General features: G+C 36.0%; 1 protein-coding gene across 8 annotated transcripts in view; it reads left to right on the plus strand.

The window, feature by feature from the left end:
- Positions 1–17,155, plus strand: part of USH2A (usherin) — a 379,301-nt gene that overhangs the window by 167,211 nt on the left and 194,935 nt on the right. For all 8 annotated transcript variants that reach the window (XM_027641249.1, XM_027641251.1, XM_027641252.1 and 5 more), the window contains one exon: positions 1,592–1,753. In XM_027641249.1, the coding sequence (XP_027497050.1) occupies positions 1,592–1,753 (162 nt within the window). The remainder of the gene's footprint in view (positions 1–1,591; positions 1,754–17,155) is intronic.

Here is a 17,155-nt window from a genome sequence, read left to right on the forward strand (position 1 = left end):
CTGTTTCTATCCTAAAGCCATGTTAATCGAGTTAAAATAATCAGTTACTCCAAATCTACACCAGTAGAATAATGAAGATTTTGACATGTATTTATTGGACAGTAGTTAATCTTCCATGATGCAGAGTAGTTTTCAAAATTCCCTCCCTCCCACAGTTCTTTGTTTTATCTTCTCATGTAAACTAGGTAATAATACAGCACCAGTAAAGCAAATAAAATTTTGGCATGAAGTCATGTGAATTATAGCCATACTAATTAAAAGAATGCTAGCATGTTGAATTGCTGCCAAAGCAGGTAGCCATGCAAAGTATTGTCTTGATGAGGGCAGTACTGAAGATTGCAGTCTAACACTGCTAGAACAGAGTTTTGTTGTGACCACATTAACAACTGCCAGCAGCACCAATCAAATCAGAATCCAATTATTCCCTCTTGGATGTTCAAAATAAACTGAGACTGTCTGGTGGCATTCTCCATGAAAAGGTGCAGCCTCTGACAACCAAATAGTTATTGGACCCTGTGATGCAAACATGAAATACAGTATTTACATATTTCTTTCTGCTGTGACATGTAATTAAAAATAAATTGTTTATGTCTTATTTTATCTGCTTAGTGAGTAAAGCAGGAATCCTTTACATGTCCTATTGGAAAGGTTTAGGCAAGAGTAGATTTTTTCTTTTTCTTTCCTCCGCCCCTCCCCCCCCCGAAGATCAAATAAAGCCATGGGGAACATGTGTTTTATCTCTCAGAAGAATTGAACAAAAAGTCAATGTGTGGAATTTCTATTTTTGGATGCTCTTGTTGCATGCTCTTAGTAACAATAAATTGGCGATACAGAAGACAGACACCATATCACACCCTCCAGCTATCCCTGTTTCCCTGTTGAAACATTCATTACTTTATATTGTTTTCACATTGCCAGCCACTGCTAGTTATTGTTTTAAATTGCTAGCACAGAGCTTGTAAATTACAAGATATTTCTCCCAGACTAAGGCCCAAGCTCTGCTCTCCTTGCGATATTCAGTGGGATTCCTTGTGATTCTAATATATAACTCATTGGAACGGTGAAAGAACTCGACTTTTAAATTATTATGCATTGCCAACTTCCAGTATATTATATGTATAAAATCTACATTAAACAAACATTACTAAGTGTATTGAATTATGAAAAGTTTGAAATAAGGGGTAGTACCTAAGAACACATTGCCTGCATCTGTGATTGGAATGATCCCTTTGTAATTAGGAATAAAAAACATGAAGGACGAGAAAATAATTTTTATTAAAAAAAGGACTGCACTAAAATCATGTCCCCTCACCTTGCTCAGTGTTATCAAGCTGGAAAGATAAAATTATAGAAGCATTATTATTCTCCTAAACCCAAGGAGTATATCATCATCTTTCATAGAAGTTTCTGTTTGGCTAGGAATCCTCACATAAAATAGAAGGCTTCTCAAAATGCTGCTATGTTGCAGACATAAAATCTCTTCTGAAATTTCAGCTTTACCAAAAACCATTCTGGTAGTAGCTTCTCACCTAAATTCTTTATTATCCGTGGAAAGACAATATAATATAACGTTATACGTTTTTTTCACCAGCCCCTGAAGATGTGCAATCACCTACAGCAATATCCTTTCCCACATTCCTGCTGATGAGTTGGAATCCACCCAAAACACCAAATGGTATTATTACACAGTATACTTTATATATGAATGGAATACCAGTTTACTCTGGAAATGGAACTAAATATGTTGTAAAAGGTGAGTTCTCTGCTAGGTTGCATGTATAATTCATAGTTGCTATGAATAATTATATGATTAACCTCTTCTTATTTCAGAGGAAAAGAACTATAATTCTAAAATTGACTGGATGCACTTTAAACCCTGATGGTTTTATTTTTTTAAAGAATCTTTCATAGAACTCTTTGTCGGGACTCACAGAAATTAACACCACCATGGATGGTATAGCTAAATCTTGTGCTGTATTGCCCTCTTTCACAGGATTCAAGTCATATTTTTAATGATTTTATAAAATTTTGATCTTATACCATCTAGCTCTCTAAGCAAGTAAACTGCAAGCTGTTGAAGACAAGATATTATGTACAGGTTTAATAGTTTTTTTTCCTGTCTTTCTTAGAATTCTTAATTAGAGAGACACTGCATTGCTTACCTGAATAGTCCATGTTTAATTAATTTATTGAATGTATAAACTAATTGTCTGTTTTCTTCTGATATTAGTTATGCTGTGTACCAGTAGCCAGGTTATATCAGTACTCTTAAACTATTGCATAGAAGCTAAATGTCTGTTGTTTGGCAGTACAGTGAAGCGTGGTAATCTGTCTTCCTATTTTAATGTAATTGGTGTAGTTTAATGAAGTATCCAAATTATTTGTTCAGACATTATCCAAACAACAAACAAAATTAATAAAAACCTCAAGATATGGAGCTAGAAGTAGCATACTACAGCATAAGCACTATTCTGGACCCATCAGAATTTGTATATGTTAATAGGTACAAGTAAAAATAAAGCATTTAATACTGGACAACTCAGGGGGGGAAAGGGTACCAAGACCCTACTTTCTTTGTAATGTAAGGCCTTAAAATTCAAAACCATTTCTGCATCTTAGTATAAAACATATTTAAAAATTCATATAGTTCAAATTTCTTTGCTTTGCACAGGCCATAAGCTACTGGTGTGGTGGGTCAGTTTTGACACTGAAAAATGAATCCAGTTAGAGAACCTCCTGAAGGCTGTTGATGATCGCTATAATAAATAGTGCACACTTTAAGTCAAACTTTTTCATTCTGTATTCAAAGGTAATGGATTTTTCGTAACCATAGTAACCTTAGTGTATTTCTGGATAAATACATGAGGTATATACATTCTGGTTTTATTTTTGAATATAAACTACCACATTATGTATTACTAATAATATGAAAAATAGGATATAGGTTAGCATAATGACAGCTCAAACAAGTGTGCATTTTTCTTCTGCAAAAAAATAAATATTTATCAAAAGTGCAGGTTCAATTAATTTCTCCCCCATCTCCCCAGTTTTCTGGTATTCTTGCAGTGCCATTTATCTTTTTTTTTTTGCAAGATTTCCGTGAATCTCTCATTGTGATATCATAGCACCATTCTTAAAAATTTTGAAGTGAAAGTAGTTGTGCTTCCAATCTTATTAAAATCATTACTGAAAGCTCATCACAGGTAGTTTTACCAATGTGTTCATCTGCAACCTAGTTGTAAATGGGCAAGCAATGTGAAATATTTGAGGGAGTGTTCACCATAATGTATTTTGGTTGGTCGGTTTTAGATTCATGTCTGATTGTAGTCTGAATTATAGCCAAAATGATGCTTATTGATAGAAATTATGGTCAAGTAACTTTTGGAATTCTTTGAAAATATAGAAAAGCATAAGTTAAAAAGGGTCAGGACTTGATTCCTCATGTTCTATCTCTAAATCTTGAGTGATATATCAGAATACATTCAGCTGAAGTAGTCAAAGGAAGTCTCATCTGGTTTGTAAGCTTTCTAGAGAAGCTATTTTCCTTCAATTTAGAAATCATTTATTTATTTATATTTTTTCTAGAATTTTTTATATTTTTATATTGAGCATTTCATGACTTTGATTTCAATTAATTTTTAGGCAGACATGGATGTAAGGAGACGAGAAAATCTTACATATTCAAGAGAGAAGGCAGGTGAATCAGATTGTGTTACTGTATGCAGTACAACACAGAAGGCACTCTTGCCCATCGTTATGAACATGGTGTGGACATCAGTCTGTTTACTTTGGAACCATTTTATTTAGCTGCCAGTTTCTCACTCTGCCTGAGGGAGAAGTGGCAATGTGAGCCAGCAGGCTGGGATTTGGGTCACTAGAAATCCCAGTCCTTTTGAATCAAGTTTATTCAAGATCTTGCTTAGATCTGTATATATCTTTAATTTTACTTGATTTTTACTTCCTTTCAGAGCCCAATATTTTCTGTTTTTTGGGCTAGATTTAAAAGAGGTATAACATAATATTTTCTTCTCCCCCTCCCAGTTACAGTCTTATGGTGAAAAGTTGCAGCTTTTGACTTTTGAGTGTTATACAGGTCTTGACCTTTTCCATATGATTATCCTTTTCTTTTCAGCATTTATGCTAGTGTTGCTGGTGACTTGTTGCCTCAACATAATATGTTACTGACCCTAAACAGAGAAACAAAATTCATTGTCTCTGACATCTGTTTCTATTAATTAACCAAAATTATTTTCCTAATTTACTGACTATATGACTTAGTTCCTGACCAGTAGTTGATACCAAAAAGTCATAGATTCTCTCTGTTTTTGAAGTACTGTGTCTGTTGAAATGTGATGAGTTCTTAAACTTTTCTTTTTAAGAAGACAGCTAAAAATTTGTACTTTGCTGACTTTCATTTCAGACCATGGAAAGTGCAATCAGTTTAGACCCGTACTAATTAATCCATAACTTGAGGAGGGATATGTTTTCTCAATACCATAGTTGCGCATATATTGTTAGCTTAATTTCTGATCTTGGCAGTTGTTGAGGGCTTGAAATACTCATTGATTTTCATGGAAATTCAAGGATTTGTTTCCTCTAGGGGCTGAGCTGTAATTAAAAAGGAAACCCTTTAAAAGCACATATGGCAAATGTACACTTTACCACATTGAGAAGGGAGACCCATTAGGCATCCATCATCCATTAGTGCTTTTAAATATTTTCTCCGTATTAACAAATTCGGTTTCTATGTTGTGAGTAATAAAGCACTGAAATGAAGCCAGCCCCTCTACCACAAAACCTCTGTTAACTGTCTGTCTCTGATTTTTCTGCTTTCCACCTTTATGCATTTGCTTTACGTGGTGTATGTTCTACTTCCTCATGCAATCTGGGTTGTATTTCACATCCTATGTTCCACTGAAAGCCTAATATCTCCAAGGGACAAGCAAAGAGGAAATAGTCTGGGATCCCAGATGAAACTTAAGCTGTGTGAATCCATGCCCCTGTATTCATGCTTTTGTTTCCTCTGTGTGTGAGTGCAGAAGCTCCTGTAAGCAAAACCAACATCTACAGCTCAGGAGGGTAGTTGCAATAGGGTCCTTCTCCCCAAACCTTCATACCTTGCTGTTCTGTAGATGACTAGCAGCTGTGAGGAGATGGAGGAGCTTGTACAGGTATTTTAAGAGCTCTGACCTTAAACATAATACTCTTAAAAAGGCTTTTGATTGTAGGAAAATTTGAGTTGATTTTTCCTGTGGAGAGGAAAATATTCTTCTCATTCAACCAAATACTCACAGATAAAACTGAATCTTCTACTTTGAAATGTGGAGGTTTCTTCATGTAATTATTTAAACAATATTTTTAATTTTATGCAAGGTATTCCTTCTTGTTTTTTCTTTAAATTAGTCTCAAAAATTTCTTACCTGCCTTAGACAAAAGAGCCAATAGAGTGGGTTTTATCCTAAGAAGTATTCAACTACAGTGGCCTTAGCTGATGGTGCAAATACACCAGCAGAAAAGTGATCTAATAAATGCAGAATGTGATGGCATAAGCAGAGCCAGTGATGCTTAGATGTGACCCAAGTGCCAAGTTTTATTTTGGTGGAAACCTTATTGTTGTGAAGAAACTTCAGAAAAAAACATTAGAACAAAATATTCCCCTCTTCTTAAATGCTGAGGATTTGATGGGCTAAGAAAAGCTATTAATTGCTTAACATGTTTACAAAAGGAAATGACAGACACTTTAGAAAACAAAAAAACCAAGAAGTATGAATCTATCCTTGCTCTGAGCTTGGCATTAAGGATGTATGTCTGCATTTACTGCAGCATTTGGTACTTGACAATGTTAACAAATTGTGTTCATATAATTTTCCTAGCAGAATCTAATGGTTCTCATCATGAATCTTTAAAATGAAGATGTTCTTATTAAGACTCAGCTATATGAAGCTTATTTTTCTCTGCCAACCTGAAAGAAGTGTTTCCAGTTTTTCAGGAAAGAGATCCTATCAACTATATTACAAGGACAGATCCTCAACTGACTTAAACAAGAATAGAGTTATCCTAAATTACATGCCCAAGAGTTTATAAAAAAATGTGACAGAGTACTTTGTACCAGGTTTCTGGAAAAAATATTGAGTAGAGCCTTGGTAAATGTGAGAAAGAGCTGTCTTCATAAGTTTTTTCTGAGAGCATGAACTAACCTTTGGCTTATTCAAATTGTTATTTGACCTGAGTGTGGAAAGGCTGATCCTACAAAACCAGGTTAGAATGGGAGCCTTGTTTTAGTGTGAGGAAGAGACAGATGTTTGACATCTGTTCAATCAGGGCTTAACATATCTGAACTTAAAAAAATGGGAGAATCCCAATTTAGTACCTGTATTTTTTATGATACTCTAACCCAGGAGTGATTATAGTACACACTATGTGCAGCCATGTGAAATTACTACATTTTACTGAAAAATTAGAAGGTTTTTGTCCTTTTTATCCCTATGAATACTACTGCTTGTTTTAAATGATAGATCATGGCAATAAAAGCAAAATCCATCATAATATCAGTATTGTACTAATTGCCAAGTGAAACAATTTGAGCAAGAAAATCCACCAAATTGTACATAGAAGATCATTTCAATAAGATGTATCACTGCTAGAAGCTGAATCACTGAGAAGAAAATCCTTATTATGTTAGGTTTAAGATGTAGTTCTTGTGGTTACTTTTCATACAGTTTTCAGCTATAGCAATGTTTAAAACCAACAATTTCCATCCTTAAGGATTTGCATTCCTTTGTTTTAGGTCCTGCTCAAAGATGACAGGCAGCTTTTGCCTTAAAGGACAAACAATAAAAATATTCTGTAGTCCTCTGGTATGAGTTTATTTCCCATCTTCCAGGTTGCAGTGAAATACATATAAATAACAAATGTACCCAGTCTATTCTTTCACTAGAGTGTTTTGGAAAGAGTTGTTTGCTATTCAATAAAATGTTAGTGCTATTTTTGTGTATATTATAACCTTGAATGTCACAATTGCTCGTTTTTTTGTGAAGCAGAGACTTCTTTAGCACCATGATGAGCAATAAACACTAGTCTTCACCTCTTCTTGGAGAGGTTATTGGAATCTATCTGAAATGTCTTGCATGTGACCCAATAAGACATGCCCTGGTGTCTCACTCTTGTTTTAGGGACTTGCAGTACTGTGCAACAGTGCCAGACCAACCCCTTATGTCTGGTTTAGCAACATCTCCAGCTGATAAGTCATACAGAAAGTACCATGTTTTCTAGGATGTCATATGAAGAATGCCTGCTGCTTCAGGCTTTATTCTGGCCTGAGTGTGCATTTAAGTGAACATCTGTTGGTGCACCTGGCACTAGAGGGCGGGGTACACCAGTCTTACAGGAGAAGCTGCCCTCCTCTAAAAGTTCTAGGCATGTAAGAAAGCACATTTGATACACCTGGGTTGGCAACACTGACATTGCCTGTGACTGGTACTATCATAACTAATTCCAAAGACCCAGAATGCAGATTCAGCAGGCACAAAACCAAAGGGCAAATGGGCTGTCTGAGCCTGGTGTTCCTGTATTTCAGCTTCAGACAGAAAGATCTGGTGCACTCATTGGGCTTAATAATACAGATCTAGGGAATTTAGAAGGGAGGGGGCCAGTGTAAGGGTAAAAGCATTATGTTTATTTGTAGCAGCTCTGTTGTATCATTTTCTATTGCAGTGCATTAGTGCAGTGTTAAATAAAATCTGCTTATTTAAAATCCTTTTAAATAGTGTTTAAATATTTCCTGCTGATACAATCTGCTAAAGTAGTTATCCTTGCTGCAGATTTCAGTTAACCTTGTCGCAGATATTAAGCCTGAAGCTACACAGACTTTTAGGGACCTTGATTATAGAGCAAAACCTAATGGTGTCGTTATAAAACCACAGCTGGACAAGCTTCTGGAGTCCTTGTCCTTTGATCAGATTTGGGTAACACAGCAAGCCAGGAGAGAACTCACGCTAACCCTGCTGGAATTGCTGAGCTCTGAGGTTGCTTTAGTACCACTTTCTAAAAATTAAAATGCAACGCATGTTATAAAGTGAGAGCAATCGGTACCTTCCAATCTTTCGTATGTACCAAAGAGAACTGGAGCAAAATAGCTTCTCCAGAGCTATTAGCTGTAGAACAGAGAGAGTATTTTTTCTCTCCTTTCCCTTCTCGCATGTAAGAATTATTTTGACTGTGGGCTCTGTTTTTTTAAACAAGAAGAAAAACATTGGTTTCCAGGCTTGTCTGAATTCCATGACAAGAAACAAAACTACTAAAATCACTAAAAAAATGTAAAACACCCAGATTATTTTGTCCTGTGATATTACGCCAAAAGTATTTGTCAGAATTAGACATATGTAGGCTTTTTGTCCTATATTTTCTCCTTTGCAGTTATGTAAATTGGTTAGCAGACTTAGAGATTCTGAGATTTCTTCAAAAGACAGTGGTCTACTGAGGAAGACAGATTTACATCAAGAGTTCATTGAGTTCAATTTGTAAAATGTGAATTTACAATTTTACAACCTTACAGCCTTTTTTTAATCAACCAACAGAGCTTACTGTCCGCTCATTATTGTCTTGCAGGTGGTCTCCACTGGCATGTGGATTTGTAGGTCTTCTCCAAGACATCCACTCTGCAGTTAGATAGCAGCAAAGTCTTATTTTGCCACTTTCTGAGATCAGTTTGTTGTAATGTTGCCTGTGTGAATCTTTCTTGGGTAAACTGGCTGCATCTTGTCTACCTTGCCCTTGGATCTTTTGAAGTGTGTAACCTGTTTATCTGCATTTTGTCTTTCATCAGCGAGGACTTCATATAAAGTGATATAGTTTCTCTTTGTGAGCTGTTGTGTCATGGTGACCATTGTTTGTTACCAAACATTGAGAGCTCTCCTAAGATTTCTAAGAACTAGGATATGCTTTCTTGGCCATGCTGAGCTCACAACCTGACATACTTTTTGTGGGATCTTATTTTCAGCCGTATGCCTGGTAATTGTGGTTTGCCTGAAGCTAGTAAGGCAAAATGGTGGGTTCTGCTCTGGTTTTAATTTCTCTGATAAAACAGACAAGATTTCATTCATTCACACCTTTGTTAACATCAAAAACTGTGCAAGGTTTTATGTTCAAATTATAAGCAATATATTTATGGATCAAGAAAAGCATCTTCACTTTTCTAAAGGATTTTTTTTACCAGGATCATTTTGAGATACTTGGTAAATGATTTATGCTTACTTTCAGGTTATGCTGGACTCAGGCAGATAGAGATATGACACCTCTTGCACAGATGGACTAGGGCTAAACCTGCTGCTTGAGTTTGAATCTCTTGGTATCCTGAAGACATACCTCACATAGCTCTAACTTAGTAGGCTTTGATAGAGTGGGGCTGCCTTCCTGATATTGCCAGCTGCATAATGAAGCTTCTCTCTGAGTTTTTCCTTATGCCCTGGAAAACACACTCATATTTCTGCTTACTAATTTAGGAACATTTGGTCTCCCAAACTGCTAAACACTTAATGTATATTTAATTTAAAATAGATATTTTATTCCATGCTGCTATAACAAACAGTGTTGATTTATCAGCTGTGATAATGTTTTGACTGAGCAGTACACGAGTTTCTCTTTGGCTAATGCCAGGCACAGACCCTCCTCTCTATACCCGATATGTCCGAACATTCCTTTAACAGTCGTGGAATATTGATAAATGGTGACACCACAGTAACACCACAGTAGTACTTCTAGAGGGTTCCCAACCAAGGCTTCTCCTTTCCCTTGGTTTATTAAAAATGTGGCCATGAGGGTGTTCAGTCATTAATGACATATGTTCAGCATTTTATTTATTCAAAAAACCAAAGCTGTAATGAGACAAATTTATGGAAAGTGGAATCTTTTAATTTTGCATGTGTTTCAGACTTGTAATTTCAATAAATCTGAGAAACTTCCTTACAACTTGCATTTCTAAAATTCTTCACCAAGTAATGTAAGTCCAGACTTTCCTTAGTATTTTTCATCTTTCACAAGTCTTATGTGTGAACAATACAAGACTGAGTGTTACAAGGTCATAAAATAGTTGGATATAAGTTTGATTTTAAAAATATTTGATGGTTTGTATGACTGGAGGAGTATTCCTGTATTTTCAAAATCTGTTTATCTATCCTCCTAAGTTATGTGGAAGCATAGATCTTTTCCCAGAGAGCATGAAAGGCATTCTAGGATACTTCCTTTCCTGTTGAAATCTAACCTGTGTTTCTATACTGTTTACATAAAGCTTAAAAGACTTTTAGTCAGTACTGAACTCCATCATGCTTTTCACTAGTCGTCCGCGAAATATTGTCTTTTTATGACAATCTGTTTCTGATTGAAACATTTTTCACAAATTGTTGTTGGGCTTTGAAAGGTGATGGAGTTTTATAATTTTTCTTCCTTTGTTTTCTGTAGTTTTTATTTTACAAATACAGAGATACATTAAAGTGATGTTTTACTGGCAAATTAACTAGTACAGGGGAAAAAATATTTAAGTGAACATAAAGCTAATCATGTAAGAAGAACATGAGATTAGCATGCTTTAAGTAAGGCTTAGACTTATGATCTTAAGGTGAATGCAAAGGTGGATGATAAACATTGGTATTGTTTTTGTGATGGCTGCTTTGGACACACCGTGTTCCTTGATTACCCTGGTACATTTGAGTCACATTTACAGTCTGCATAGCTCAATTTTTTTTTTTTTTTGAATGTCTGGTTATCTTTAGGGCTACATAAAGTTGTTCAGGGGTGACAAGAGAATCTGGCTTATTAAGAGATTCTGGATCCTCATTGCTTACCTATCCAGGAGCATTGGCTAAACTAGATGAGTTCATACAAAGGATGCATAGGTGAATTTTTCAGTCTGTTCTAGGAGAAATGTTGAGAATTAAGGAAATTATCAATAATGAAAAGAACCAATGTTGATAAAGTATGTCGATAACATCCTTTTGAAAACTGAACTTTAACATTGGAGCTATTTATCACTTCATTTTAACAATTTCATTGTTATTTGTTTTCTGATAAAGGAACAAAAATTCAATTGGCAAGAATTTTTAAATGTTCTCATGAGCTGGCTTTCTAGCCTTTTCAACAGCTCAATGGTAAGTTAGATTAAAAGTATTACTTACATTTCAACTAATTTGTTTTGATTTTCTTTTGTTTATTAAATCTTGGGATTTAATACCATTGTTGCAATGTCATATAACAGTTTTTAAGCTGTTAAATTGTAGTAGGAATTAAAATACATACACAATGTAAGTCTTCCTTGTAAGTTTGCAGGCAGAGAAAAAGTACATGGAAAGTTTGTCAAGGAAAACTCAAAATCAAATGAGATACACTGAAGAAATAAAAAGATTAAATAAATAAGTAAATGATACCATAAAAAAAGAGGTACAAGTCTTAGTTTAACTATGAAAAGAAGTTGTGTGGCAAAGATTGAGGCAAAATAAACAAATGTTAGTTAGAACTAGAAAATAATTCAAAATATTTGCATGCAGGACAAAGGAAAATCCAGGCAGAAAAATAGACTAAGTTCAAAACAATTGAGAAAAATTAGAAGGTAACTTCTTCACCAAAGAGCTTGTCCCTAGTGGTTCTTCTTTGGGATGTATATGAATCAACATTGTAGTTCCTCAGCCTGAGAACCAAAAAATATTAAAGCAGCTAGACTTAAATTATCACCAGGTAACAGAGTTCTTCTTAGAGGTAGAACTGCTGTGGAGGAAAGCCACAGGTTCAGCAAAATCTGTGACCTTTGTGTGCTATCATAAAAATTCTGGTCACAACAGGTATTTAGAGGCTTCAGCAGAGAAGCTGAAGATGTGAATGGACACAGAGATTAGTGTATTTCCCCAGGAGGTCCAGCTAGAGGAGCAATATGTCATGTTAACTGTGAATCATGGAATCAGAGAATTATATAATGACCTGGATTGGAAGGGACCTTAAAGATCATCTGGTTCCAACCCCTCTGCCCTGGACAGGGACACCTTCTACTAGACCAGGTTTCTCAAAGCCCCATCCAACCTGTCCTTGAACACTTCTAGGGATGAGCATTCACAAGTTCTCTGGGCAGTCTGTTCCAGTGCCTCACCACCCTCATAGTAAAGAATTTTTTCCTAATAACTGATCTAAACCTACTCTTCTTCAGTTTGAAGCCGTTTCCCCTTGTCCTGTCATTACATGCTCTTGTAAAAAGTCCCTCTCCATCTTTCTTGTAGCTTCCCTTCAGGTACTGGAAGGCCACAATTAGGTTACCCTGAAGTCTTCTCTTTTCCAGGCTGGACAATCCCAGTTCTCTTAGCCTCTCCTTGTAGGAGAGGTGTTCCACCCCTCTAATCAACTTGGTAGCCCTCCTTTGGACTCACTCCAATCTATTTATGTTCTTCCTGTGCTGAGAAGTTTCAGTTGCAAGTCCTGTGTTCTCTTAGTTGTGTCCCTGAGTATCACAAGAAAATTCATAAAGATGACACCAATAATGTGACATAAAGCAGACACATACCCAGTAATGACTACTAATATAGTATCTGTTGCTTTTCTGCAAGAAAGAAGTAGTGATTATAAAACCTGAAGAGTGTAGCTGGAAAAAAAATAAAATAAAAATTTGTGAATGACTGGGACTGAGCAATATGCTATGTTTTACATAGGCAAGACTGAGGGGGAAGAGGGTTGGGGTGAAATACGAAAGCCTCTTAAGGGTTTGCCACTTGTGAATTATGCATCTCACTCGCGCTAGTAGGCGTAAATGCATAATTCTAATCTGTTCTTATTACTTATTTATAGCACACAGTAGAACGTAAATTCTATGCCTCCTTTGTAGAGACTTACCATGCTAGTTAAGGTATGCAGATATTTCAGAGAGCCTACATAGACAACTTTCTTGGCATAGCGTTCTGTTGCCAATTAAAGGGCATAAACTTCAAACAATAAATTTAGCCGGCTCTCCCCCCACCATTTACAGGAGGAACATGGACATGATGTAAGAAATAAGGTATAGGATCAACAGATAATAAGAAGAGCATTCATCTTGAAATAAACTACTCTGCATTATTATTATTTATGATAGTTACTAGTATTAATAAACTACACGTCGGATAGAGGAAAAGCCTGCAACAACCACTGAATTTATGAGACTGGGGACAGATGCATGCTCTTTCTGTTATATCGCTGGCACTGATCGATTTGTATTTTTCCCTGATGATGGTTTATGCCATTATAACTGTTTGGTGGCTCCTTACTATTGACTTATGGTTACAAAGCACTTCACAAACGAGAACAAGCCTCTGGACATTATATCCTAATCTGCACATCCTATAGATACACCATAATACAGAGCAGCTGACTGTACCACCTGTGATCTGTGTACCCACAAACGTGATTTATTCTGGTAATCCCAGTTTAATGCATCACATCAGATTGTGGCAGTTATGTTATCTGATGACATTACTGACACTACATGACATAACTGAGTAGTGCAACATGTCAAGTTGAAAAAAACTTTGGGCTTTTCATTCTTTTGGTTTTGTTTTTGTATGCATGTGTTTTTGAAAATAAATACAACCCTCCCCCCCAAAAAAAAAAAAAAAAACCAACAAAAAAACCTACAATGAAAAAGACCACAAAAATGGGGGATGGAATCCAAATAATTTTTCCTGATCACACATTGACCATATTAATGACTCTGCAGCTGGGGCTGATTGTTCTGGTAAGGAGAGAGGAGAGCACGTAGAAGTACAGTATATTTTACTATGCTGCTAATTCCGTGGTCAGCTGAAAACTATCTCAGCTTTTGTAGTCTTGCAACAGATTTAACTTGCTGTAAATTGTTTTGTTTAGGATCAGTGCTCAGAAGCTGAGTCCTCCCACTATCCTTGTTCCAGCACTACAGTAATGTTTTGGCAAAACCCTTTATCCTCTGACTATAATTCAGATATACAGAGCTGTTCTGGTCCTGGGAAGGTGATAGTATCTCTTCTACAGAAACTATTAAATCACATGATACCTTGCCTGGATGGTGAGAGTTGTTCTCTAATCATCCTGCGTGCCTGGTACTATACAAAATGATAGAACAAGTTACCCAGAGTGAATGTAAAATGCAGATATTGCTAAATAAACCTCATAACGTATAAATCACTAATTTAATCAACCTGTAGTTGATGGTAGTTCAAAGAACCTTTGTCATAGTTTTCTTGTTTAGGTTCCAATTTCTAGTCTGATTGTGGCGTATCAAGCTTCTGCTTGTTTGATGGATTTATTTTTGTTGAATATTTTGTTCATTAAAACAATTGTTTTGGGGTTAAAATGGTATTTTGTGATTTAGTATGTATATTGAATTCTAATAAGAAAAATCTAGTAGTAACACTGTTTGATTTTTGTCAAAGAAAATATTTCTTTTTGAAATTAATTTCATTAATCTCATCCCTATTTTTTTTTCCTTGGTGGGAAAATTTAAAAAATAAAATACAGTGTTGAAGAGTTCTACATTGTCTCAGATACAAAGAGAGAAGTATAGAAATGTTGCAGGACTATTCTACAGATTTGCAAATTACAGTGATGCTTATAAAAATAATTTTAAAAACATGATGTTGATACTTAATGTCTCTCCCCTCAAATTTGATTTATTAAGATATGCCTGAATTTTCTTCTCAGCAGCAGTAGATGTTCCATGATTTTGGGTGGAGTGATTTTCTCTGAAAATTCCACTTTCTAAATTATTGCATGTCCTTTTTCCCACCCCCACTGCATTATTGAAAGGGAATTCCTGGGAACAGAGCATCCTAATTGCTTTTCTATGTAGCACTTACTATCTTAAACCCCTGTATGGTGTGTCATCTTCTTTGTTTCCTTTTCTCAGGTTGTTTTTGCAGCCTCTCTTCCTAAGAGAGTGTTTTTAAGCCTGTGCTATCTCATTGCTATTTTCCAGACAGACTTTATTTCTGCACTCTGTAATATATGGTATTCCAGATGAGACCACACTGTTGATTTATATAAAATGGATAGTAAGAGTTACTGTATTACTTACCATACGTTTGTATATAACTTCATATCTTACTGGCTTCTCTTGCCACATCTTCACATTCATATGTGTTCTTCAGTGGGTTGTAAAAGTGGCAGTCTGGCACCTCTTGAGGCCTGATACAATTACTTCAGCACCAAATGTTAGGTAGATCTGAATTTTGTTTCTTCCACTGCTGCAAGATTGGAATTACTTGAGATGTACTTCTGCTGGTGAGCCAAAGGGGCTTTGGTCATACTAATGTGAATCCAGAGTAGTTCCAGTTTTATAGAAGCAGGTATCTGAGATTCAAATTTGCAATGTATTTACCTGGTGCAAATATATTTTCCAGTTGTGAATATAAAGCTGAAGTAATACAGAGGTAAAATGTTTAAAACACTTTTTTTTTTCCTTTTTCACTTTTTGGGCTAAATATTGACTAAGACATCATGGTTCTTATGATGTATACTAACAACGCCCCTCTGTTGAAGCTGATAGAAATACACTGACTGGATTGGAAGCATTCATGAATGGAAATTTTCATTTAACTCTTAGAATAGGGCTGCTTCATTCCATCTGATCTGTAAAGCAATGAGAAAAAGTAAAACTAAAATAGTGATACTGTTTACAATTACTTCTCTTTGTGTACCTGGTAAAAATTAATGTGCTCTGTCCTCTTTCTGCTTTCTCTCCCTCTGACCTTCAAACTCACTTTATTTGTCCAACTGTTATAATTGAAGTAAACTAGGGAGACAGTGAGTGGTTTTAATTCTAGTAAGCAAAGATATAACTTGGAAATTCATTAGGCTCATTTGATGATGAATGTTTGCACTGACTGACTGGCTTTTTGTTGTTTTGGCAGCAAGATAAACATTTGAAAAAACCTCTGGTTGGTGAGAGTTGTTCTCTCACCATCTGTATTTTTCTAATGCTGACTAATGATGATGAGTCAGGGGAAAATGTGTCGGGGCATAATGGTAAGGAGGTTTCCAAGGAACACTGTGATTCTTCTGTGGTCAGTGACATGCACAAGGAATCAGGTAGATTAGTTGCTGGTAAAGTGTTAAGAGAAGTGTAAATGCTTTTCTCTGATGTTTTGCTTCTGCTTTTTCTTAATCATGTGATATGGGGCACTCCACATGATTTGAATTTTCTTCAGCTGAGCATCTTTAGGATTTCAAGCTGGTGTGTCCTAACTGGAGAGTAAAAACAGCGTGAAAATGTACCTACAGCAGCTATCCCAGGATGTGGCTTTAAAATAAAAGACTTAAATTGCTACTTTTGTAATGAGGTAGGAATAATAGTCATGTTTAAATAAAAAGATGTGTACCTATCTAAGTTAAGATTAGAAATAAAATAGTATTACTAAAATAAAAAGGGGAAATGAAGCACATTTATCAGGAATGGATGCTGATGTGGCCTTGTGAATTGGCCAGGATGAAACCTAACTTTTGAGGCATGAGTTTGGGCTCAAAGAAGTACAAGAGTTTGGGCCAATAAATAGCGGAAAGTTTTTCTATGCAACAGTTGAGGGTGTAAGAGAACATAACCAAGAGACACTGTTATTAAATGTGGAAACAAGCTTTATAATTCTTGCTGTTAAAACATAATTATATTCAAAAACCTTAATGTACTTAGGAACTGCCCCTTTGCCAAAAGTGCCCCTTTTCCATAGTCCTACCACATGCCTGTAAAATCTCTACTAATTGTTTGAATTCATTGCAAACTGAAGTGATTAAAGATCCTTTTGTTTCGCATTTATACCAAAGGGTTTTTCTTCTTGAATATAACTTTTTTATACAGTCTAACACATAACTGTCATGTTTGCACGCTCCAGTATGTTACATGGTTTTGTGCCATGCTCTTTATTTCCTAAGATGGGACCTGGAAGTTTCCTGGCTTTTTCTTGAGTGTAAAAGTCTCAAAAGGAATGAGATGTTCATAGAATGGTCTGGGTTGGAAGGGACCCTAACAATCATCAAGTTCCAACCCCCTGCCATGGGCGGGGTCACGTTCCACTAGACCAGGTTGCTCAGAGCCCCATCCAACCTGGCCTTGAACACTTCCAGGGATGGAGCATCCACAGGTTCTCTGGGCAACCTGTTCCAGTACCTCACCACCCTC

Source organism: Corapipo altera, unplaced genomic scaffold (assembly GCF_003945725.1).
Source record: "Corapipo altera isolate COAL_440 unplaced genomic scaffold, ASM394572v1 48b, whole genome shotgun sequence".
NCBI classification, from domain to species: Eukaryota; Metazoa; Chordata; class Aves; order Passeriformes; family Pipridae; genus Corapipo; species Corapipo altera.